The 25,521-nt window shown below is 47.9% G+C and overlaps 1 protein-coding gene across 1 annotated transcript in view; it reads right to left on the bottom strand.

Moving 5' to 3' along the window:
* RAB6B (RAB6B, member RAS oncogene family) overlaps window positions 1-25,521 on the bottom strand; it is a 148,724-nt gene that overhangs the window by 37,993 nt on the left and 85,210 nt on the right. Inside the window, exons 2-4 of the mRNA XM_032769806.2 lie at window positions 24,314-24,372; window positions 4,278-4,331; window positions 436-541 (exon numbers count right to left, since the gene is read on the bottom strand). Coding sequence (XP_032625697.1) covers window positions 436-541; window positions 4,278-4,331; window positions 24,314-24,372 — 219 coding nt within the window. The remainder of the gene's footprint in view (window positions 1-435; window positions 542-4,277; window positions 4,332-24,313; window positions 24,373-25,521) is intronic.

Below are 25,521 nucleotides of genomic sequence, written 5' to 3'. Positions count from 1 at the left end.
CAAGGGCTGTAAAGCTGCCCTAACAGGTCATCCCTGATTGGCGTGGCAGCCCCCTGGAGTCTGTCATAAGAGGCACAATTTAGAGCACCTCAGGAACCAAGGGAATGCAAAGCTGATGATCAGCCACATTCGCCATCCATCACCCCCTCAGGTCCTGCACTGAGCAGAGCTTGGCCATATCTGAGCTGTAGGAGACCTGGTATATATCTGAGGTTCTAGACAACTTTGATTTCCCTCTCGTCTGCACTTGCCCCTCCCCACTGCACAGCATTTTTTGCAGTACATCATGCTTTGGAGCCGATTGCAGCTCACTGCCCTGCATTTCTGCCTTCCTAAATGGTGGCCCACATCCATGCTGGGTAGCAGCGGAGTAGCATCTGCCATTCCAGCACCAAGCATGGGCACACGGACATTGGGACAGAAAGCACGACTCACTTGTGATGTCATAGACAACCACGGCCACTGTGGAGTCACGAATGTAGCTGGGGATCAGGCTTCGGAACCTCTCCTGGCCCGCCGTGTCCCAGAGCTGCAATCGGACCTGCCAGGGTGGGGCAGATGAGAGACAAACAATTAGCAGGAGAAACAAGAAGAAAGGAGGATTTGGATGGTGAAGGTGGAAGGGAAGAACAGGAGAGGTGGTTAGGGTGGAGTTTTCTAAAGAGCCCAAGGGAGATTGGTGCCAATGAGACACAGACTGCTAACTTCCACAGGTTGCGTTGAAACTCCCAGCCTCAGACAACAGTTTTGTGACTCTCTTCATCTATTTTTAACATTCCCTTTGGTGTTCCATTTGGAAATATTGCAGTCCTCATTTCCTGTCCTAGTCTGTTGGGAGGTGTTGCTGGGTGCTGTTAAGTGGCTGCCATGTTCCATCCCAGAAGGAGCTATATTTCAAGTGTGGGTGAAGTTCAAACTTCGTTAAGTTGTTTGGAGCAATGAAAGGGCATGCTATAGAAATAGGAGCCATTACAAGAGTGTGAATAGAGGTATAAGGGATTTTTCGATTTGCTGGCAATTTTGGGGAAAAAATTAGTTTCAAGTTGACCCGAAAATGAATTTTTCAAAATTTTGGCAAATCGAAAAGTTAAAAAAGAGAAATGTTTGTTATGGGTTGAACAAAATGCCAAGCATTCTTCAAAACATTTTAAAAATAAAACATTGAAGGACGTTTCATAACAAGGTCATTTTGAATAAAAAAATCAAATTGTTTCATTTCAAAACATTCTAACCAAAATGTTTGGTCTTTTTCAGGTTTTTGGGCTGGGGGAGGGTTTTGACACAAACGATTTGGCAGAAATGACACAAATCTGCAAAATGTTTGAGTGTCTCCAAATCTGCATTTTTTTTCCAGTTGAAAATTTTTCATCCAGCTCTCCTCAGCTGGCAAAGCAGTGAGAGGGAGTCCAGGACTGAAGGAACATGGAGATGGAATAACTATACATGTTTCAGTACTAGATTGACAACCCTGGTGAGTGTTCTCCTTTTCCTCACAGAGCTGTTACAGCCCAGGCAGTGGCAGCGCAAGCCTCCCCACACTATCCCTGCTGCGTGCCTCAAACCTACTTGGGAAGGACCTGCCCTAGGGCTCAAAGAGGAGTTCGGTCTCCCTGCCTATGAAATTTGTTGCCCAAGTAGCAAAGGCCATACCTACACAGACGGCGCCAGCGAACCTCCCAGCCCGAGTCGACAGATTCAGGCCTGTGCTACAAATGGTGGTGTGGATACAGCAGCTTGGGCTGGACCTTGGGCTCAGAAGCTGAGGCAGAGGTTAGCCCAAGCTCCAGCTTGAGCCACAACTTCAAAGTGCTGTCTCCACAGCTAGGTTAAGCAAGGTAACATGACGCTTGCAGACCTGAGGACTGGGAGGCTTGCTGTCATGGCTGTGTAGACACAGGCAAAGAGGTCAACTAGTGCCGGTTATGAGGGTGGTTTGGAGAATATGAACATCAGTCCACTAGGAACTGGAGTGAAGCCACCAGCTCTGGTCACCCAGGCCAAATGGGTCACGGCCAACCTGGGATGGATTTCTACTGGAGCATAAAAGGCTCCATAGCCAATTAATAATCCAATAACTAATCTAGACTGAGACTTCCAAAAGAATTTAAGGGAGTTAGGCACCACATTCCCCATCGAACATCAGCTCCCTCAGGCCCCATTGAAAATTCCAGCCCCTGTCTCCTATGGAACAATTCCTCTGACTAAAGGAAAATGTGGCTGTAGGGGGAATCCCAGGTCACAGCTGGCATCCAATTGTCGAGAAGTGAGATGGAGGTTGAACACATAAAGGCTGATTCTCCTTGGCCAGGGGTGGAGTCCACTGGTGAAAGGATGGATGAGAAAACCTGAACCCGAAAGAGAGGTGCAAACTGGGAATTAAGTGTGCGTACTGAGTTGCCTATCACCCCTGGAAACCTGATTTCAAATCTTAGATCCCTAGAAGACATGAGTTTGGTGGGCCCCAGCCTAGTCCCTGTTTGTTCAGCTCCCCTACCCCCACCATCCAATGATTCTCAGTCCTTGCTCCAGCCTAGTATTACAGGCCAGGACCTTGGTACACTGGCAGAGCTGTGTTAGGGGGAGCTTGTTCAGCGCCAACTTGAATTCCAATGACTCAGTGCTGTGAGGTTAGTCCCTCACGTTCATGAGCACTGTCTACCCACACCATTGCAAAGGCCTAAGACTATGATGTTTTTAAAAAATTGTGGGAGCTGAATAGTCTTCACCCTCCATCTCTTGGGTCGGAGACAAATTCCCTTTGAAGGAATGTAGCCATGCCTCCCTGTAGTCACTCCTCCACTCTGACTGCGGCTGAGCAGTGGATTTCATCAGAATGACTGGAGTGCTGTTTGAAATAGAACTGGCCCACTAAACCCAAGACAGATGTCTCTGAGTGCATTAACACTGTGACAGTAGTGAGAGGCTGTTTATGGATGAAGCTGTAGCATCTCTCTCATTACATTTCACTTCCATTTTTCTCATTCCCTTGTACAAAATTTTCCCCCCAAATCAATAAATCAAAAACTTGAAACAGATTTCCTTCTAGTGCCATTTACTGTAAGATCTGTGAGCTGGCAGAATACAGGGGATGGCTGGCCAGTGGGGATAACCTCTTGCCCTTGTCCAGCAAAACTGAGGAGCCAGGGCATTTCTTCCCACCTCCTCAGGGCTCAACCATGCCTTGAAAGCACTGATCTGCACTAGGAGCAGGCAGTCCCACCCCACAGGTTGCACAGGGAGGCACTGCACATGCCCCTCACTGGCACAACTGTTCCCCTTCCCCAGCCCATTTGGGGTGAGTTGTGGTGCTAGCTACATGTGGTCATTGCTCTCCAGTGGCAGAAAGGCCTGCATGGGAGTTAGAAGAGAGAGTGGCCTGCGTGGCCATGGACTGTCCAATCTGGTCTTAAAGTACTGGATGGGTAAGTGTGGAGGTGCATCACCCCAAGGGGAGGGTCAAGAGGGAATGGAGACCCAATCCCCCTCAGCACTCCCATGAATGTGAACACTGCCCCATGCCCCTGCCCAGAGCAGCCAGCCAGCATGGAAGAGAGGAAGCAGCGCCATCTAATCACCTCTCCCCTCCCCCTGTGTGGCAATTTGTACCCCTGCCACCTCATGGAGGGAGCTGTCCTTGCTCCCCCCTATATGAGGGCTGTGATTGTTCCAAGCACTTTCATGGGGTGTGATGTGTGTATATGTGTGGGGTGAGAACCCTGTCCACACAAGGTCAGGGCTTCCATGGGGTGGAGGGGAGCAGAAGGGCAGTGGAGATGGGGGTCTCTAGGCTCTATGTGCAGGGCTGGGACAGAGTTGGCTATTGTGTCAAAGTTCCCTCCTTTGGGGCTTTGGTACTTTGAGGTCAGTCCTTGGTGGAAATGTTCAACCTTCACCCCAACCCAACTGTCCCTCTCTGCTCAAGGGAGGCGACAACTGTCATTCTGATATGCAGCCATCCTTGCACCCCACTACCAGCGAGGTGACTTCTGAAAGTGGGGTGGAGGAGGTCAGCAGCGAGGCCACATGGGGGAAGTTACTGTGCATGGAGGCAGGGGAAAGGGATTTTAGTCCCCTTAAATATCCAAACTGTGGGTGAAGCCATCTGTGAAAATCAAACATTGGCAGCACGAAGAGAAAGAGAGGGGCCCAGCTGGGGTATTTGCTAGGGTAGGTTTGGACAGCATAGAAGGGATTATAGCTAGTGGCTCCCTCTTCCACAGGGTCTGTATAGAACTTCTTTTGGCAAGATCAGCGGTTCAGCAGCGTCTGCCACTTACTGTCCGATCTTCCAAGTACATGGTTTTTGATAAGAAGTCGATTCCGATTGTAGCCTGTAAGAGAGGGAGACAGGAAATGAGAGAACATAAGAACGGTCATACTGTGTTAGACCAAAGGTCCATCTAGCCCAGTATCCTGTCTTCCAACAGTGGCCAATGCCAGGTGCCCCAGAGGGAATAAACAGACCAGGTAATCATCGAGTGATCCATCCTGTTGCCCATTCCCAGCTTCTGGTAAACAGAGGCTAGGGACACCATCCCTGTCCCTCCTGGCTAATAGCCATTGATGGACCTATCTTCCATGAACGTACCCAGTTCTTTTTTTAACCCTATTATAGCCTTGGCCTTCACAACATCCTCTGGCAAGGAGTTCCAAAGGTTGACTGTGCGTTGTGTGAAAAAATACTTCTTTTTGTTTGTTTTCAACCTGCTGCCTATTAATTTCATTTGGTGACCCCCTAGTTCTTGTGTTATGAGAAGCAGTAAATAACACTTCCTTAGTTACTTTCTTCACACCAGTCATGATTTTATAGACCTCTATCCTATCCCCCCTTAGTCACCTCTTTTCCAGGCTGAAAAGTCCCAGTCATATGGAAGCTGTTCCATACCTCTAATCATTTTTGTTGCCCTTTTCTGAACCTTTTCCAATTCCAATACATCTTTTTTTTGAGATGGGGCAACACATCTGCATGCAATATTCAAGATGTGGTATGCCGTGGATTTATATAGAGGCAATGTGATATTTTCTGTTTTATTATCTATCCCTTTCTTAATGAGTCCCAACATTCTATTCACTTTTTTTGACTGCTGCTGCACACTGAGTGGCTGTTTTCAGAGAACTATTCACAATGACTCCAAGATCTCCTTCTTGAGTGGTAACAGCTAATTTAGACACCATCATTTTATATGTACAGTTGGGATTATATTTTTCAATGTGCATTACTCTGGATTTACCAATATAGAATTTCATCTGCCATTTTGTTGCCCAGTCACCTAGTTTTGTGAGATCACTTTATAAGTCTTCACAGTCTACTTTGTACTTAACTATCTTAAGTAGTTTTGCATCATCTGCAAATTTTGCCACTTCACTGTTTACCCCTTTTTCCAGATCATTTATAAACATGTTGAACAAAACTGGTCATATTGGGCTGCATTAGTGGGAGCATTGCCAGCAGATTGAGGGAAATGATCATTCCCCTCTATTCGGCACTGGTGAGGCCACATCTGTAATACTGTGTCCAGTTTTGGCCCCCCCTCTACAGAAAAGATGTGGACAAATTGAAGAGAATGCAGCAGAGGGCAAGAAAAATGATCAGGGTGCTGGGGCACATGACTTACGAGGAGAGGCTGAGAGAACTGGGCTTGTTTAGTCTGCAGAAGAGAAGAGTGAGGGGGGATTTGATAGCAGCCTTCAACTACCTGAAGGGGGGTTCCAAAGAAAATGGAGCTCAGCTTTTTCTCCATGGTGGCATATGGCAGAACAAGGAACAACTATCTCAAGTTGCAGTAGGGGAGGTCTAGGTTGGATAGTAGGAAACACTATTTCACTAGGAGAGTGGTGAAGCACTGGAACGGGTTACCTAAGGAGGTGCTGGAATCTCCTTCCTTAGAGGTTTTAAGGTCAGGCTTGACAAAGCCCTGGCTGGGATGTTTAGTTAGTGTTGGTCCTGCTTTTGAGCAGGGGGCTGGACTAGTTGACCTCCTGAGGTCTCTTCCAACCCTAATCTTCTATGAGTCTATGGCCCTAGTACAGACCCCTGGGGTCACAACTGTTTATCTCTCTTACCAATTCTGAAAACTGATCATTTATTTCCACTCTTTGTTTTCTATCTTTTATCCAGTTACCAATCCATGAGAGGGCCTTTCCTCTTATCCATAACAGCTTACTTTGCTTAACAGCCTTTGGTGAGGGACCTTGTCAAAGACTTTCTGAAAATCTAAGTACACTGTATCCACTGGATCCCCATTGTCCACATGCTTGTTGATCCCCCCTCAAAGAATTCCAGTAGATTGATGAGGCATGGTTTCCCTTTATAAAAACCATGTTGACTCTTCCCCAAGAAATTATGTTCATCTATGTATCTGACAATTTTGTTCTTTACTATAGTTTCAACCACTTTGCCCAATACTGAAGTCAGCATTACCGGCCTGTAATTCCTGGAGTCACCTCTGGAGCCCTTTTTAAAAATTAGTGTCACATTAGCTATCCTACTGTCATTTGGTACAGAAGATGATTTAAATGATAGCTTACAAACTACAGTTAGTAGTTCTGCAATTTCATGTTTGAGTTCCTTCAGAACTCTTGGGTGAATACCATCTATTCTTGGTGATTCATTACTGTTTAGTTTATCAGTTGGGTCCAAAACCTCCTCTCATGATACCTCAGACTGGGACAGTTCCTCAGATTTATCACCTAAAAAGAATGGCTCAGGTTTGGGAATCTCTCTCACATCTTCAGCCGTGAAGACCAATTCATTTATTTTCTCTGCAATGGCCTTATCATCCTTGAGAGCTCCTTTAACATCTTGATCGTCCAGTGGCCTCATTGGTGGTTTAGCAAGCTTCCTGCTTCTGATGTACGTTAAAAAAATTTTTTTTTTTGCTATCACTTCTTGAGTGTTTGGCTAGCTGTCCTCAAATTCTTTTTTGGCCTTCCTAATTATATTTTGACACTTCATTTGCCAGTGTTTATGCTTCTTTCTAGTTCCCTCATTAGGATTTAACTTTCACTTTTGGCACTGTACCTTTTAATTTCTGTTTAACTAACTTCCACACTTTTGTGTAGTCCCCCCTTCTGAAATTAAATGCTATGGTGTTGGGCTGCTGTGATGTTTCCCCTCTCACAGGGATGTTAAATGTAACTATATTATGGTGACTATTACCAAGCGGTCCAGCTATATTCACGTCTTGGACCTAATCCTGTGCTCCACTTGGACTAATTCAAGAATTGCCTATCCTTTTGTGAGTTCCAGGACTAGCTGCTCCAAGAAGTAATCATTTAGGGTGTCAAGAAACTTTATCTCTGCATCCCGTCCTGAGGTGACAGGTATCCAGTCAATATGGGGATAGTTGATATCCCTCAGTATTATTGAGCTTTTTATTTTTATAGCCTCTCTAATTTCCCTCAGCATTTCACAGTCACTATCACCATCCTGGTCAGGTGATTGGTAATATATCCCTACTGCTATATTCTTATTCTTAGAGCATGTAATTACTATCCATAGAGATTCTATGGAACAATTTGGTTCATTTAAGATTTTTACTTCATTCGATTCTACGCTTTCTTTCACATATAGTGGCACTCCCCCACCAGCATGACCTGTTCTATCCTTCCAATATATTTTGTACTCTGGTATTTACTGTGTCCCATTGATTATCCTCATTCCACCAAGTTTCTGTAATGCCTATTATATCAATATCCTAATTTAATACGAGGCACCCTAGTTCACACATCTTAGTATTTAGACTTCTAGCATTTGTATATAAGCACTTTTTAGCTGTCTGTCATTATATGATGTAATTGAATGGGACTCTTTCATTTGACTGTTTCTCATCAGAGGCACATCAAAGGTCACTATGGGGCAAAGTAAAACTGTCCAAACTTTAAATTACAGTATGTGCAGTAAAAGAGACTCTTGCATCAAGTCTTGCTTGAGCTAGGCAGTAAGTATTCAGCAACCCTCCCAATTCCCCCACTTCTTTGCTGTTTGCCCAGCCAATGAACTGCAGAGTAAAGCTGGCTGGGAAAGTTTTCCTGTCCTACCAAAGTTTTGAGATTTCAATTTTTTTTGCCATTTCAAATCAAGAGAAAAAGGTGAAACCCTGAAAATTTTCACAAATTGAAAAGCTATTTTTTTTTCTGTTTGGGTCAATTAAAATGTTTTGTTTACACTTCTATCACTTTTAATTTCCCTCTGCTTAAATTTCAAAACAAAAATTCATTTTGAAAACAGGAAAACAGATTTTTTTCATCAATTTTTAAACTGTTCAAAAAGACTTTGAATCAAGAAATTCACTGAAAAAGACCCTTCCCCTATGAAGTTACGTTTTTGATGAATTGGCATTTTCTGACGAAAAAATATTTAGTTGAAAAATTTCCAACCAACTCTACTGCAGAGCCATAGTGATAGAACTGTATAGGTTGCAAACTCGGTCCTGCTTCCAGAATGGGTGCCTTTACACGTCACAGCATGGGAAAACAACAATTCCTGGGACATTACGGAGTGACGGAGTTGTCAGGAGGGTGTACCAAAAAATCTAGGCTCCAAACCTCCTATTGATAAAGGGTGGGCAGACTGGTGTGCCTGACGGGTACCTCACTTATTGAATTAAAGATAGGTTGCAAAATCAAAGAGCCTAAATTAGGCAAGGGATGCTAAAATGGGTATGTAGGTGTCTAAATACAGGGTTACGTTCACAACTGTAGGCCCCCACATTTGAAAATCTGGCCCTCGGTGAATGGCACCAAATAAAAGTGGCCCCTTTTGTGAAGAACTCACACTGTGAAGGCACGAAAGGACACAGTTCTATACAGAAAACACCCATATGGCAGCATCGCATACATACAGTAGATGGGGAAGGGCGAACAGACAAACTTCCTCTAATTCACCATTATGAACTGCACTCTGTATCTGGCTGAGTAAATGACACAAGATTGAATCTAAATCCTGATCACAGAAAGCTCTTTCCCAGTTAAAATACAAACCATTTGACAATAGCCAGTTCCAATTAGTTTCCTGACCCTGTCTCCCAGGTCTGGGCCCACCTCCTTTGACACAAAAGCCTTCCCAATACAACTGTACAAGTGCTGGTGTTGGATTGAAAATGTTCCCATGTGTATAATGCGTGGATGATGGCAAAGCAGAGGCACCAGAACAGGGGTAAGGAGTAGAGAAGAGGGAGCCGGGGACAGGGTCTTCAGGGGAAGAGGAAGCTCAGGAGTGGGGCCTCGGGTGAAGGGTAGGGTGACCAGGTGTCCGGTTTTCGACTGGAACACCCGGTCAAAGAGGGACCCTGGTGACTTCGGTCAGTACCACCGTGGTGCTAAGGCAGGCTAGTCCCTACCTATCCTGGCTGGCACCACGCTGTTCCCCAGAAGCGGCCAGCAGGTCCAGCTTCTAGATAGCGGGGCCACAGTGCTCTGTGTGCTGCCCCCACCCAGAGCACCAGCTCAGCACTCCCATTGGCTGGGAACCGGCCAATGGGAGCTGAGGGGGGGGTACTGCCTGTGGGCAAGAGTGGTGCATGAAGCCTCTTGGCCCCCCGCCTAGGACTTGGACCTGCTGGCCGCTTCCAGGGTGCACGCAGCATGGTGCCAGGACAGCCAGGAAGCCTGCCTTAGCACCCCTGCTGTGCCACGGACTGGGAGCCGACAGAGATAAGCCCCTATCCCAACATCGAGCCCCAACCCCCTTCCCCAGCCCTGAGTCCCCCCCCCCCGAAACCCAGAGCACCCTCCTGCACCTCAAAACTCTCATCCTTGGCCCCACCCCAGTGCCTGCACCCCCAGCCCAGAGCCCTCAACTCCTCCCACATCCCAACCCCCTGTCCCAGCCCAGAGTCCCTCCCAAACCTTGATCCCCTCATCCCTGGCCCCACCCCAGAGCCAGCACCCCAGCCCAGGGCCCTCATCCCTTCCTGCATCCCAAACCCTTCATCCCTGGTCCCACCCCAGTGCCTGCACCCCCAGCCCAAAGCTTTCAACCCCTCCCGCACTGCAATCCCCTGCCCCAGCCCAGAGCCCCCTCCCATACCCTGAGCCCTTCATTTCTGGCCCCACCCCAGAGCTCGCACCCTCAGCTGCAACTCTCACCCCTCCTGCACCCCAACCGCCTCCCCCAGCCCAGCGGAAGTGGGTGAGGGTGGGGAAGAGTGAGCCACTGAGAGAGAAAAAATGTAGTGACTGGGGGGGCAGGGCCAAGGTGTTTAGTTTTGTGTGACTAGATAGTTGGCAATCCTAGTGAAGGGTTGCTGTGAGGGCAGGGCCTCGGGGGCAAAACTGGACAGGAAGAGGCAAGGTGCAGGTGAAGCAGGTGCAGGAAGAGGTAAAATGGGGGTGGAGTGGGGGTAGGAAGAGGTGGAGTGAGGGCAGGGCCTGGGGATGAGAGGAGTTGAGCACCCTCGAGGAAAGGAGGAAACTGGTGCCTGTGATTCTGAGCCCCTTGATTGCTCCTCCTCCCCTTTAAACGCTTGACAGGGGATGAAGTGGGATTTAAGAGATAAAAGCAATGGAGACAGTCAAGAGATTAGCTGGATGTCTGACCAGCCACCCCCTCCCACCCCTCGGAGGCAAGTAACCTAGTTTCAATGCTCTGAAGCTCAGAGGCACTTAAATATACATCACTTAAGCACTGCTGCTGACTTGAGAACAAAAGGGATGAAGGTGGAGAGGCAGGGACGGGGAAGAGGAGAGCTGGAGAAAGCAATTATATCCCTCCAACAGGCTGGTGTGGTGGAGAAGGGAGAGAAGGGGTGAGACAGAAGGCTGGAGAGAGGCAGTGACAAGCCAGCAGAAAGAGGAACACTAGACCCGTCCCTTGGACACTACTGCTGCTGAGGAGTGCAGAACACGAGGCATTGGAAGATGGCGTGAAAGGAGAGGGAATGAGATCAGAGTGATGCACGTGAGTCAGAAGGAGGACCCGAGTCTGGGGATAGCCAGAGGACATGTTAGGTGTCAATGTCCGTTGCCAGACAGCCCTGAATACCTAGAAGGCTGGTGCTGCAAAGTGCAGTCCCCTTAAGGGTTCGTTCCTGTGGCTCGAAGCTCCTAGGAGATGGAACATGCTATGCTGAGGGATGGGCACCTCGACTTAATGAACTGTTTTTAAAACTAGGCATACTATGGAGCATTACAAATGGGAGTCACATGAGCACAGCTAACCCAGTTGTGGTGGAACAGAGAAGCAGGCCAACAGGAACCTGTGCATTAAGGATTGTGGGCAGGCTGCCCCTCACCCACACTCTTCAAGTGGAGCGGTCAGCCCATTCCTCTAGGGTTTGGAAACATTGGAATAGACTGTGCCTAATCTCTTCCCTGGCAGCGTTGGGGAGTGCCATTTATCAGGAGGCAGATTCAGTTGACTCACTAGAAGGCTGCAGTCGCCCCATCCTACATAGAAATGTAGGGCTGGAAGATGCCTCAAGAGGTCATCCAGTCCCTCCCCCCCATCTGAGGCAGGATTAAGGATTTCTAGAGCCTCCCTGACAGGCAATAGCCATAGCTGCAACCAGCCTCCATCAGAAAACCCTACATTAGCACATCTGTAGTTTTTGGTTTGAAAATTCAGGCCCTTAGAATGGGAAACACTCATGCAAACCTAAACAATGCTGTTGTCATGATTTATGCTGCCCCCCAAACCATGATTATATCTCCTCATATGGATGAGGCAGTCTAGGAAAGCATGAATCCTGTAAGCCAGTATAAATAGTTTTACACTGGATGCTTTCCTTTGGAAGAAATCAGAATGAGTTGTGATGTATTTATGCACAAATACAAATGAGGGAGAACTGGCTAGGCAGCAGCACTGCTAAGAAGGATCTGGGAGTTGTGGTGGATCACAACCTTGACATGAGAGTCAACCATGTGAAGCTGTTGCAAAAAAAGCAAATGCAATTTTAAGTTGCATTAACAGAGGCATAGCATGCAAGTCATGGGAGGTGATAGTACTGCTCTACTCAGCGCTGGTTAGGCCTCTGCTTGAGTACTGTGTCCAATTTTGGCCACCAATACATAGAAAGGATGTGAAGAAACTGGAAAAGATCCAGAGGCAAGCAACAAAGATGATCAAAGGGATGGAATGCAAGCCATATGGGCAAAGTCTGAAGGAGTGGGGTATGTTTAGTTGGGAAAAGAGGAGATGAAGGGGGGACCTGATTGTGGTCTTCAAATTCTTCAAAGGCTGCCATAAAAAAAGATAGAGAAAAGTTGTTCTCTCTTGCCACAGAGGCAGGACAAGATGCAATGGGTTCAAACTACAGCATAGCAGATTTAGATTAAATCTCAGGAAAAACATCCTAACTGTAAGAACAGTAGGGCAATGGGACAGACAACTAGGGAGGTTGTGGAAGCTCCTTCACTGGAGGTTTTCAAAAGGAGACTGGATAATCACCTGTCTTGGATGGTTTAGACCCAACAAATCCTGCATCTTGGCAGGGAGTTAGACTAGATGACCCTTGCAGTCCCTTCTAACTGTATGGGTCTATGATCGGAGTGCTTGTCACAGTGCTCAGCAAACAGTCCCCACAAGCCATGTGTCAGTGGCTGTAAACAGACTGGTGCTAGGTCTGTTGGGTTGGGCCATTTTGTGATAGCACTCCCCCTCTGAGAATCAAGCTGGGCACTCAAATATCATTAGCTGATTTTGAAAAGGGAGGCCTTCCTGTGTTTCTTAGTATCAGTGAATGTGATTTACCAGCCGGCATTAAAGAGAACTGGCATCCATATGACCAGACCTGCTTTGAGAACTGCTGTCACTGATAGAAACAGGTCAGTTAACGTGGACAGTGTCTGCTGCCCAGCCTGAGCATAAGAGTCCACAGCCACAGAAATGCAAGCTCTCGTATGGCAAGTACAAGACTGAATGAGAAGTCCAGATCCATCAGTTCAGGCCTGGCTGCAGCAGCTGTAATCATCTGAGTGCAAGGCACCAAAAAAGAAACAACAGAAGAATAGTGTGTGAAATGGGGAACTTTAGGTAATTTGACCATTTGCTAAACCTTAGAGAAAATGTTCCTTCCCCTTGTCCTACATTCTGATGGCCATGGCTCTCTAATCACCTACTGCAGGAATGCAGGACGTGAACAGTATGGGGCTGCAGCCAGCCAATCACGGAGGCTGGAATTTAGAAAGGAGCCTAAGGGCTTATGTACATGGGGACACTCAGGAACGTTAATCCAAATTAACTAAGTGGATTAGTTGAACCTCGTTAAATCCTAGTGTGAACACTCTAATTCAGAATTAAAGTGGCCTGAAGTTGATTTAGCTTAATTCACATCCAAAGTAAACTAAACTAAATTGAATTAAGGCCTCTTTAATTCTGAATCAGAGCACCCACCCAGGGGTTTAATGCGGTTTTACAATCCACTTTAAATTCACATGGTTCATCAATTTGGAATCATAGAATATCTGGGTTGCAAGGGACCTCAGGAGATCATCTAGTCCAATCCCCTGCTCAAAGCAGGACCAATACACACCTAATTCATCCCAGCCAGGGCTTTGTCAAGCCTGACCTTAAAAACCTCTAAGGAAGGAGATTCCACCACCTCCCTTGGTAACCCATTCCAGTGCTTCACCACCCTCCTACTGAAAAAGTTTTTCCTAATATCCAATCTAAACCTCTCCGACTGCAACTTGAGACCATTACTCCTTGTTCTGTCATCTGCTACCACTGAGAACAGTCTAGATCCATCTTCTTTGGAACCCTCTTTCAGGTAGTTGAAAGCAGCTATCTAATGACATCCGCCAACTCCTTTAGCACCTTCATTGGACTTGTGCTCATCCAGCTTTTCTAAATAGTCCTGAACCACTTCTTTCTCCAGAGAGGGCTGGTCACTTCCTCCCCATACTGTGCTGCCCAGTGCAGTAGTCTGGGAGCTGACCTTGTTTGTGAAAACAGGCAAAAAAAGCACTGAGTACATTAGCTTTTTCCACATCCTCTGTCACTAGGTTGCCTCCCTCATTTAGTAAGGGGCCCACATTTTCCTTGATTTTCTTCTTGTTGCTAACATATCTGAAGAAACCCTTCTTGTTACTCTTAACATCCCTTGCTAGCTGCAACTCCAAGTGTGATTTGGCCTATATCCATATTTCATTCCTGCATGCCTGAGAAATATTTGTTATATCACCCTGGTCATTTGTCCAATCCACTTTTGTAAGCTTCTTTTTTGTGTTTAAGATCAGCAAGGATTCACTGTTAACAAGCTGATCGCCTGCCAATATTTACTGAATTCTTGTCTATACATTGGGGATTCTTTAAAATACAGCCAGCTCTCCTGGACTCCTTCCTCCTCATGTATACCGCCCAGGGGAATTCCATTGGATCAGTTTGCCTGAGGGAGTTCAAAGTCTGCCTTTCTGAGTCCGGGTCCTAATTCTGCTGCTCTCTTTCTTTCGCTTGTGTCAGGATCCTGAATCTCACCAGCTCATGGTGCACTGCCTACCAGGTCCATCCACCATTTTGCTTCCCTACTACTAAATTCTTCCCAAGTTTGTGAGCAGCAGGTCAAGAAGCTCTGCCCTAGTTGGTTCCTCCAGCACTTGCACCAGGAAATTGTCCCCTACACTTTCCAAAAACTTCTGGAATGTCCTGTCCACCGCTGTATTTGTTTCCCAGCAGATACAGGAGTGATTGAAGCCTCAGCCATGAGAACCTGGCCTGTTGATCTAGTAACTTCATAGTTGCCGGAAGAAGCTTAGTCGCACCCTCATCCCCCTGGTTCGGTGGTCGAATACAGATTCCCATCATGACATACCCTTGCTGCTCACGCTTCTAAAAACTTAATCCAGAGACTCTCAGGGTTTTACTGAAGTTTCAATACCGACTCTGAGGCAGTCATGACTCTCTCTTACATACAGTGCAACTCCCTCCACCTTTTCGGCCCTGCATGTACTTCCTGACAGTTTAATCCACCATGAGCAGTACTTCCCAGTCATGGTGAGTTATCCGCACCAAGTCTCTGGTATTTCCATCACATCATAATTTCTTGACTGTGCCAGGATTCCAGTTCTCTCTGGCTTTGTTTCTCCCAGGTTTCTTGCATTTGTGTGTAGGCACTTAAGATAACTGGCTGATTGTCCGCACTTTCTCAAGTATGAGGCAGGAAGGCCCCCCTCTTTGCACTTTGGCTGCTGGGCTCCCCCTGGTATCCCCATTTCCCACTTACCTTAAGGCTTTGGTGCTCCTTCCCTCCAGATCACCCCCGCCGGTAACCTAGTGTAAAGCCCTCCTCACTAGGTTACCAGCCTGCTTGGCGAGATGCTCTTCCTCTCTGAGTTGGGTGGAGCGGTCGTCTGCCTAGCACTCCTCCTTCTTGGAACGTTACCATCCCCATGGTCAAAGAACCAAAGAGCAGCGAACCAGTAGAGGCAAGAGGAGTTTGCCTGGGATCGTGAGGCCTGCTAGCACTAACGCATTTAAGATTCGATTAAAAGAGCGTTACATCGATTAAGCTGTAACCCCCTTCCACACTAACAATGTCCTTTATATCGATATAAAGGGCCTCTTTAAATCGATTTCTGTACTTCACACCCGAGAAGAGGAGTAGCGGCTAATCGATATTAACATATCGGAATTACGGTTAGTTGGACGGAAAATCGACGTTATTGGTCTCTCCGGCGTATCGACCACAGTGTACCACTGGACCGCTCTGGACAGCAATCTGAACTCGGATGCAGGGTGCAGCTAAACAGGAAAACGGTCCCCGCGAACTTTGAATTACATTTCCTGTTTGTCTCAGCGTGGAGCTCTGATCAGCACGGTTGGCATGCAGTATCAATCCAAAAAGAATCTCCAGCATTGGGGGACCGTACGTGGAGGATATAGATCTGATCGCTGTTGGGATGACAAAGCTGTTGTATCAAATCCGTTAGCAGAATTACGAAATGCCAAAAGCGTTTGAAAAAAAATCTTCCAGGATACACAGCACTGCGTGACAAGCGTAACGGGAAGGCCAGAGATCAATGGACACATCATGGATGGAAGGGGGTACTGAGGACTGCCAGCTATCCCACAGTGCCACAGTCAGTCTCTGAAAAGTATTTGCATTCTTGGCTGAGCGCCCAATGTCTGTAGGTTCAAACACAGGTCATCTGGCGTGGTTGCAGGGAATAGCTCCTCAGTCTCTTCCCCACCCCACCACCTACGTGATAAGAAAAAGGGAAAGAAATCATTTCTTGACTTCTTTCAATGTCACCGCTATGTGTACTGAAATGGCTGCTGGTAGAACGCGATGCTGCAGCAGTGAAGAGGCAGGTATCCGCTCCTCTCGACCCCTGCCCCGGTGGCAGAACGGTACAATATGACGGATATCCGTCGTGCCATCAGGCCCGTGAGTGTCCTGGCTGGCCATCAAGTAGGCTGGCGGGTTCGCCTGTGTAAAAATGGGAATGAGCTCCGCAGTTACTGCCAGTAATGGTACAGAACGGGCTGGTAACCATTTCAATCATATGCAACTGGGGGCTGAGCTTCATCAGGCCTCCTCCCTTTCCTGTGTAAAGAAAAGATTCTGTACTGGCCTGGACTGTCATAGCCCCGGAGGACTGCCTGCCCCCCATTTTATCTCAACTAAAAGTCTCTGTTCTATTCCTGCATCTTTTAACTTCATGACACAAATGGAGGGGGACACTGCCACGGTATCCCAGAAAAAAAAAAGAAGGTTGGGGGAGGAGGGAAGACAACAGTGGGGTTGTGGCAGGGGCCCCCCTGTGAATACGACACGGAGCAGCTGTGCCTGATACAACTGGTCGCTCCTAATAACACTTGCCCCTTATTCTAGAAGGACGACTCTATTTTTAGAAACCATAAGGGAGGGATTACTCAGTCCCAAGTGAGTCAACCTCGGCCAATTTTGCTTTGCGTTGGCGCCCCCGGCCGATTTCAGCCAGGGGCACTGCATGAGCCAGCAGTAGTATTAGAGGGGAAGAGATAAACCGTCATCTTCATTGCCAGTTTTCTTCGGCAGTAGCGGTACAGAACGCCGGTAACCATCTCCTGCTATCACTGCAAAAGCACATGAAGGCTGCTGTTGTAGCGCTGGAGTATCGCCTCTGTCTCCGTGGCATCCAGTACCTCGGTGCCGGAAAAAAAAAAAGACTGAAGACGGGCCTCCATGGTTGCCATGCTATGGCATCTGCCAGGGCCAATCCAGGGAAAACGGCGCAAAAGGATTGTCAGCTTGATGTTTTCCCGGAGGACGACAAAGTGAACTGATGACATTTACCCAGACCATGATTCAAACCCAGAATTCCCAAGGGCGGGGGAGACGGCAGGAACTATGGGATAGCTACGGAACAGCTACCCACAATGCAACGCTTCAGAAATCGACATTAGCCTCGGACCATGGACACACAACGCCGAATTACTGTGCCTAGTGTGGCCGCATGAAATCGAATTTATAATATCAGTTTTATAAAACCGATTTTAGCTAATTCGATATTATCCCGTAGTGTAGACGTGGCCTGAGAGGAGGTATGCTAAGTGCTGCATTAGGGGGCCTTTGTTGGTGAGTATCTGAGTGTCTGTTGTGGGGACAGTTTGTCAGTTTGACTGTGTGCTTGATTGTTTGAAAAGTGTGAATTGGGAGTGCTTTGTTCCAGGTGGGCCTGACTGTTATAAAAAGGCAGTCACCATCGAACCAGCTGAGTGGCGAACAGCGGAGGCTAACAGAGGGAGCTTGCCTGGGGAGGGTGCACTGAGGCTTTCATCTTGCAGGCTTTTCTGAGTAGCTACTGCAACAGCTGAGGAAGCTCTTAGAAGGAAGGAAATATGGATGCTGAGCGTTCAGCACAGGATGTGCCATGTTTGTCTTTCTTCCACAGGACAGAAATGACTTTGTCTGTACAAAGTGCAAGCTGGTCTCCATATTGGAAGAGAAGGTTTGAGGCCTGGAGAAACAAGTATCGACCCTGCGTTGCATAAAAGAAACTTACCTGCGAGTCTCTGTGTAGGCAAGACTTATGAGTGCCTTAGGTGGCTTTGAAAGTCCCAGCCAGAGTTTCTGAGTGTATTGCCTCAGCTGTCAAACATGAAGAAAGGAGGAGCAGCGAAGCACCTTCCTACCTTCCCTTATTGTCATTTCCTTTGAAATTCCCTATTTTGAATGAAAGGCCAGCTCCAACAGAGGCCATAGTCCAGTGAGGGCTGGGTACTGCCCTGTGGGTCCTTCTAAAGTGCATTCCTTGCCCCAGTAGTGAGGAAGGAATGTTGTTTTTGAGGTGCTGATTCAGCAGACAGCCCAGCTGGTGGGGCAGCAGCAACTGGACTAAGATGATTTTGCAAAAAGGCCCAGAAACACATTTTCACAGGCGACCACAGGAGAGGGTGACTTACCCTTATAGCTGCTGCTGGCTTGCAGGGTGGGGCTGGGAAGCTGGACCCCACCAGTGCGAGGTGCTGCAGGGCCCAGCAGCAAAAGGCAGTTAGTCCATCTTCACTGGTCAGCCCCAGTGCCTCTAAAATTTGCTGCGATTGGCTGATGGGTTGTGAGGAAACCAGCCACTTCTACTCTCCCTGTGTTTAGTGGTGGGTTGGGTAGCAGCAGGCTCCATCCATCTTGCTAGGAGGGGATTATGGATGGGGCACCAGGGTCTGTTGCTGATGCCGGTCTGAGGGGGAACCTCTTGGACTTTGCACAGCGCAGGCACAGTCTCCTAGGTGTGAGGGTGATATTACCACTGGTATTTCAGCAATGCCACAAAGCCACGATCAGGGTCGGTGCCCCACAAATGCATGGTGAGAGACAGTACTTGCCCCAAAGCGCTTCCAGGCTAAGATGAAGACAGAACATAACAAGTGGGTTCAACACATGATGAGAATGGAGGAGGAGGGGGGACTTCATTGGGAGTTAGGCACCTAAATGCCTGTGAGGATCTGGGGCAGAGTCAGATGCAACTGGATTTCTTTTAGTTCTTCTTTTTCTCTTATTATAAGTTCCGCTGCCTAGTTCCTTTCCTTATGTTTTTCCTTTGATTTACTTCAACAGCAGTAAATCTTGGCACTTGCCTGCTTCTTGACAATTTTATTCCACTGAATAACAAGGGAAAGTCACATACTCAAATGTCTGTGTTTCAGCATTAGCCCACACTCCGTTCCCCTTGTCCAGGTTGTGGGCCACACGCTGCCTCCCAGTCATCCCAGCTGGCTCTCTCTTTGGCAAGTGTTTGTGTGTGTGTGGGAGGCTTCTCCTCCTGCAGCCCCCACATTCCTGCCCTCTCCCAGCAAGCAGCCACGCAGGGCTCCATCTCCATGTGCTCGGGGAGGGTGAGGGCACTGGGACCCTGCCTCTCCCACTGATATCTCTCAGGACGCTCTAGCTGGGACTTCTTGCCCCCTGCTGTTCTCTGAGTCCTCCGAGGTGCACAGGTGCACCCTGGAAAGGGGCTGAGGCTCAGCTCCCACGTGCTCGGGCGAGGACTGGGGAGAGGGTGATACCATTATTTCACAGGATCACCGCTATGGGCGTTAATGAGTGTGGGGAGTATTTAGAGCTCACATGTCTGCGGAGGTTGAGAAAGTGGGACAAAGCCCTTTTCCAGCAAATCAGGTATCAACCCCCCTTGGGCTTAGATTTAGGGCTTGTGGGGAGGTGTGGGGCTCTTGCATGCAAGAGGGGCTATAGGCCTTGGGATTAAAAAGGCCCATAAAGGCCTGGGTTGGCATGAGACAGGCTCTAGCACTGAAAGGGAACCAGCTTGGGGGAAGCTGTTGCCCTCACCCCTCTCATTGCTGCCAGCATGGGTCACTTTTAGGAACGATCCTGCCTGTTGTTAAATTTGCAGCCACTTGGATATAAATCAAATGCTTGGGCCAATCACTGGCACCTGCCGCCTCTGGCAATGTGGTGAATTGCCGTGGAACTGGTGGGAATGGCTGCAAACATTACCATCGGCAGCCATCTGGAGCAGGCAAGGGCATTTTGGAAGTGCTGTGTGCCTTGGTAACTGTTATCTTTCCTTTACCCACAGTGCTTTGCAGTGTGAAACTGACTGCACTTCTCTCCCTAATTGGGGCAGTCAGAAGAGAAGGAGAAGTCACCAAATTATTTAACTTGGGACAGCAGCAATCAAATATTTACCAAGCAGAGCTATTGCTTATGTTTGCAGAATCCAGCATGGCCATAATGGATGTGAGGGAGCCTTTAACGCACCAATCAATACAGCCTGCTCAGACTATGCCTGTCCTTTGATGTATTATTTAATTGCTTGTGAAAGAGCTGTTTGTTCACCTCAATCAATTGCAACACTGATTAGATCAGGTGGCCCTGGGATCCCAACATGGCTGAGGAAATGGCTGTCAAATGTCACTAGTCCTTTTTCTCTCAACTAAAAAGCATAACCTCTTTCAAACTACATGTTGTGAGCGTACTGGCTCTTGGCCCCACTGGGAACCCTTCTCATCTGATGAGGTGAAGGGGTAGCCTCCAGGTCGGGGATTAAGAACAATCAGCAAAGGAGGGAGGGAAGTGAGGACTCAGCAAATATGGAGAGTGACTTCCTGTCATGCACTGTACCTCAAGACAGTGCCCTTGTAACTCCTACGTTAATTCACCACTTGTATACGGTGCCAGTATTTTGTACAAAAAATGCCTTGTAAGGTATCATAAAGTCATGATCTGCTGAAACTCATTGTTCTGTCCAAATATGTATATCATTATTGTATATGGAGTTATGAGATTTTGGTATATGGTTGTTACTGAAATAGGTTGCAAGTCTCAAAGGAGATGACTCACAGCCAGCAACCAGCCATTGACCAGCAGGGGAATTGTAAACAAGAGAGTTACAATTCAATAAGAGACACTTGCTCCAGCTACACACAATGGTGCTTGCTTAACTCTGTCTCGGCAAGGCCTCAGGACATGTGATGCTTGACTCCATGTTTGAGGCAATATTTTTCCAGGTACATGAACTGAGGGTATTAAATAAGGGACAGGAGCACCATGAGAGTCTCTCCTCCCTGACCTATTCTGAAGGCAACAAGAACATTTGGAAGAAAAAAAGACACTGAACTGGGGAGATTGGTCCCAGGCTAAGCAGAGAATTCTGCCCGTGTATTAAGAACTGCTTACAATGCTTAGTGGGGTGAGAAAAACTGCTTGATTCAACTCTTGCTAAGTATGATACAGTTTAGAATTTAGAATGCGTATTTACTTTTTATTTCTTATGTAACATTCTCTGACCTTTATACCTATCTCTTATAATCACTTAAAATCTGTATTTCTGTAGTTAATAAATATATTTTAATGTTTAATCTGAACCAGTGAGTTTGTCCTAAGTGCTTGGGGGATCTGCTCAGGTTTCAAAGGCTGGTGCATGTCCATTATCCTCTGATGAAGTGGAAAACTAATTAATGAGCTTGCATTGTTCAAGAGAAGGTCTTGAGCAGTGTAAGACGAGCACATTCCTGGGTGCAACGCTGGGGGGATTTGCTGGTGTTTCCCTGTGTATAATTCGTGAGCGGCTTAGAAAGCATTCATGCAACTTAGCTGAGCGTGTATCTGCATGTTGTTGGCTGAGTGACAACAGCACCTGGAGGGGTTTGCTGCTTGTCACTGGCATAGCATTGTAAGAGACAACCCAGGCTGGATAGTGAAGGCAGCATAGCGGTCCCACAGTTCCAGGTTGTATCGCGGGAGTCTGTCACACTTCCCCTCTGGTTTCTTTGGTCAGCATCCTCCCTTCTCTTCTGCACAGGAAGACATCTCCAGACACTCAGCAATCCTGCTCCCAAACACAGTCCCACAGAGCCCCATGGCCAATAAATCCCATTTAGGGAATGTCTGTTCTCTTCATTAGCACGGAGAGGCTGGGATCAGTACAGGACCCTGTCACTTTGAATTGGGTGACTGTTTTATGTAGAGACCCCAGCGTGGTTTGCACTGGACAAACCAGCAAACGAGAGAACACAGAGGACAGAATCCACAGGGGGCCTGGACCCACCTTCTTGGGGTGGGGTGGGGACTGGACTGGCTACAGGACTGATCACGGCTGGAGCACTGTGACCCCAAGGGAACCCCCCAGCTGCTCCCGAGTCAAGGCAGCTTTCCAGCTGCACTGTGCTGCCTGGCTTGCTCTGGTTCTCCTAGATAGTTACTTCAGTCCAGCTGCAGGGCTTCCTCACCCCTTGGGGAACTCTGAGACACCTACCCCCTGAGTCCTGCTCCTTAAGGGCTCTCCAGATGTTCCCAGGACAATTGCTTCTCTGCTCTGACTGACTCCCTTTACATTAGGCCATGCTAGTCATCTGGGGCCAGCATCTGCACTCCTTGTGCAATGACCATCATTGCAGCTGACACACGGGGGATCGAATCAGGGACCCTCTGAGCAAAATGAGTGACACCTCCCACTCCACAGATCAGCAGCTGTGCTGTGAAGGCTAGGGACAGACAGGCAGCAGAGTTGGCCTCTGAGCACTAGCTGGCTGGAGGGCTGGCAGAAAATCTTGTCACTGCTGCCAGCTCTTCTGCAAATGGGCTGAGGGATGCCACTTGAGACAGGACACCACGGATACTTCAGAGGCAAGCCCAAGGAGCAGCTGGAGCATGTGGCTTCTGCAAGCCTGCCCCACACATATGAACCAGTTCCAGCCAAAGGGCAGGAGCCGCCGTACCTGGGAGTCAGGGGCTGCCGAGGCCATTTGTGACTGAGGCAGGTATGTCTGCTCCCGCTGACTGTTGTTTGCAATGACACTGAGGTCCTGTCCAGTCAGGGTGCTGGGAGAGATCTGGGTATTGGAGAAATCGCTGGGTGAATTTCTGCCTCTCCAGAGGGTATCAGAGGCCAGACCAACCTAGCAAAGCAGGGAGACCCCACCAAAAGGACTTGACTCTCTACTGCTTATGCAAAGGAGCTGGGCTTTCTCGCTGGGGCAATAACAGAGAGTCTTGCTCTGTGGATCAGGCACAGAGGGGGACATGTGACGCACACTGACCAGTGAGTTACACGCATGCTGAGCAGTCCCACTGACTTCCGCGGAGAACCCATGGAGCACAGTACCAGTCACCACGACTGGGGCATCCAAGTCTGGCCCCTCACGGTTTCATCACCATCAATGGCACAGCCACTCCTCTCTAACAAACGTGAACCCTCTATGTCAGGGCTGAGGGACCTTGGTAAAGTGCACAATCAGGGCAGCTCACACCTGCATACTCAGAGAAGGAGGAGTCCTACAGCCAGGAAAATGTCTCTGATGGGGTTCACATGCAGATGGGGCTTTCAGGCCATGTATTGCTTGAAAGGTCACACTTCGGTTCCTCTGCGATGGGAGCTGCCAGCAGACACATGTCGCGATTGATACCATTCTCTCTCAGCTAAACTATGCTTCATCTAGCTTGGATCGAGCGCTTACCCCAGGGGCAATCGCTCCTGAGAGAAACAAACCCAGGAAAAGTGGAGATGACAGTGAAAGGGGAAGTTTAGCCTGAGTTACATTTTGTTCATTGGGCCCAGAAGGATGTTGTTCAACCCACAAGAAAAGTAAACAAAGACTGAGAAATCCCTTTGTCTGAATGCACAATGAAAGGAAAGAGAAACCCAGTCTGTGTTTTTGGGGTCCCAAGCTAATTCAGGAAAACTCTACGGTACAAGGCAGAGTTAGGATATGAAGATTTAGTTCTGATTCTCCTCAGCTTTACACTGACTTCAGTGGAGTTACTCTTGATTTACCCCAAAACAAGAAGAGAATCAGGCCCCCTGCATTTTGGCAACAGCATCAGCATGAAATTTGGAAAGTCTGAGGTGATCACACAGCTGGTGGTTACTTCTCATTACACAGCTAGAACTCAAAACAATTCCTTTGAAATTACAGACACTATCTGCATAAAGTAGGGAACTCCACGAAATGTATAGACTGATTATGTCATGATGGTTGCAAAACGCGCCAATGCCAGCTACTGCGGGGAATGGGTAATGTAAAGAGTAGCCCAAGTGCACGCATGTCATTCACCACTGGAATGCCCGTTGGTAGCCAGTTTGCAACCCAAGTGCATGTGTTCTCACCACTGCACCCATTTTGGGTTGCTAGGCAGAAGCGTTCCCCAGAAGACCCTGCTGATTTCATTCATGAACAAGGAATTGGATGCAAATATGTAGGTGCCATTGAAAATAAACAGCGCTACAATCTAGATCTCAGGGCTGGGCTGTATGAGGAGTCGTAAGTGGGCCGTGTTCACATGTCCATTTCCCACCTCTGAAGAAAGAGAGCTCATTTCTGCTCCAAGGTGGGTCCGATGCTGTGCACAGAACGTGGCTGGGGATTGACAGGAAGTAGGTGGTGCACTGGGGTTACTGTCACTCCAGATCCAGAAATGGAAAAGGGTCTCACCTGATACGTGTTGTCAAAACTGTCATACATGAACCTTGTGATAAGGGACGTCTTCCCAACTGCAAGAGAAGAAGGAACAAGGGATTAGGTGAAGAAGTTCACAGTCAGGCCCTTCACTTTCTGTTAAAGACCACAGGTGAAAAGGTGACAAGAACAGCTCATGCTAATCCCAGGCATGTCCCTGCACACCCACACAGCAGCGAGCAGCCCACTGACTGATAAGAATATTCCTGTGGGTCAAGAGGCGTAGGCCTGGACCCATTATTCTTCTGCTTTACATTCTTAGGGGGAAGTAAAACAGAGCATCCCTTTAAAGTCATACAGCTCACAATCCTCGTCCATAGGGGGGGGGGGGGGGGGTCACAGCTGGTTTGGGGACAGTGGTGTTAGAAGAAAGGCATGTGTCTTAGATCTGTAGCTGTGGCCATGCAGCTGCTTGCAAGGTTTGGTTGGGCCAGTTCTGATAAAATTAGCCAAAGCTCTAACTCCTGTGATGTCGGAGCATTATTGTTCTGCAAAGTAACAAGCCTGCTCTTAGGGTATTTCCACCTGTGTGATTTTCCTTCACTGCCAGCAGTGCACAAGGTCACTGGAATGGAAAGTAACCAAACTTTTCTCCCCTGGTGGCTGTGCACTTCACCCTGCCAACCGCAGAGGTTCAGTGCATGTCTGTTCAGCCTCAGTAAACCACTGCCACCCCTCTCCATCAGCTAGCTGTACTCAGAGTGTGCTGCTGTCTTTACTCCACCTGATCTACTTGTCATTTTCAGAGGATGCAACCACAGCTCTGGCTCTCCCCTCTCACATTCTCCCATGGCTGTATTAAGACCTTTACGATAGCTACGGGGTTTTCTTTTGAAAGAACTTGGTCATGCTGGGCCAGGCTCTTGGGGGGTGAAAATCAGAGTATGTTGATTTACACCAGCTGAGGATCTGGCCTTCTCTATGTGATTGACTCCTCTTCCTTGATCGAAGAATAATGTACCCAATCTGGCATCATTAGTGATTCCAATTAAATGGCACAATGATAATTCCCTCTCCTATGCAGGGCTAGTTATTTTGAATGTCAAAATATTAATTTTCAGAGGGAATTAGGTCCCTAGCATGCACTTATATGCAAAAGCCATCGGAGAATTCAGAATAGCATCTGCTGAGCAGGGATCCTTTCCAAGACAATCTCTCAATCTTTTAAGGTTCACTCATCATGA

This window comes from Chelonoidis abingdonii, chromosome 8, assembly GCF_003597395.2.
Source record: "Chelonoidis abingdonii isolate Lonesome George chromosome 8, CheloAbing_2.0, whole genome shotgun sequence".
NCBI classification, from domain to species: Eukaryota; Metazoa; Chordata; order Testudines; family Testudinidae; genus Chelonoidis; species Chelonoidis abingdonii.
Note: the sequence above shows the minus strand (reverse complement) of the source record. Positions and strands in the feature narration are given on the sequence as shown.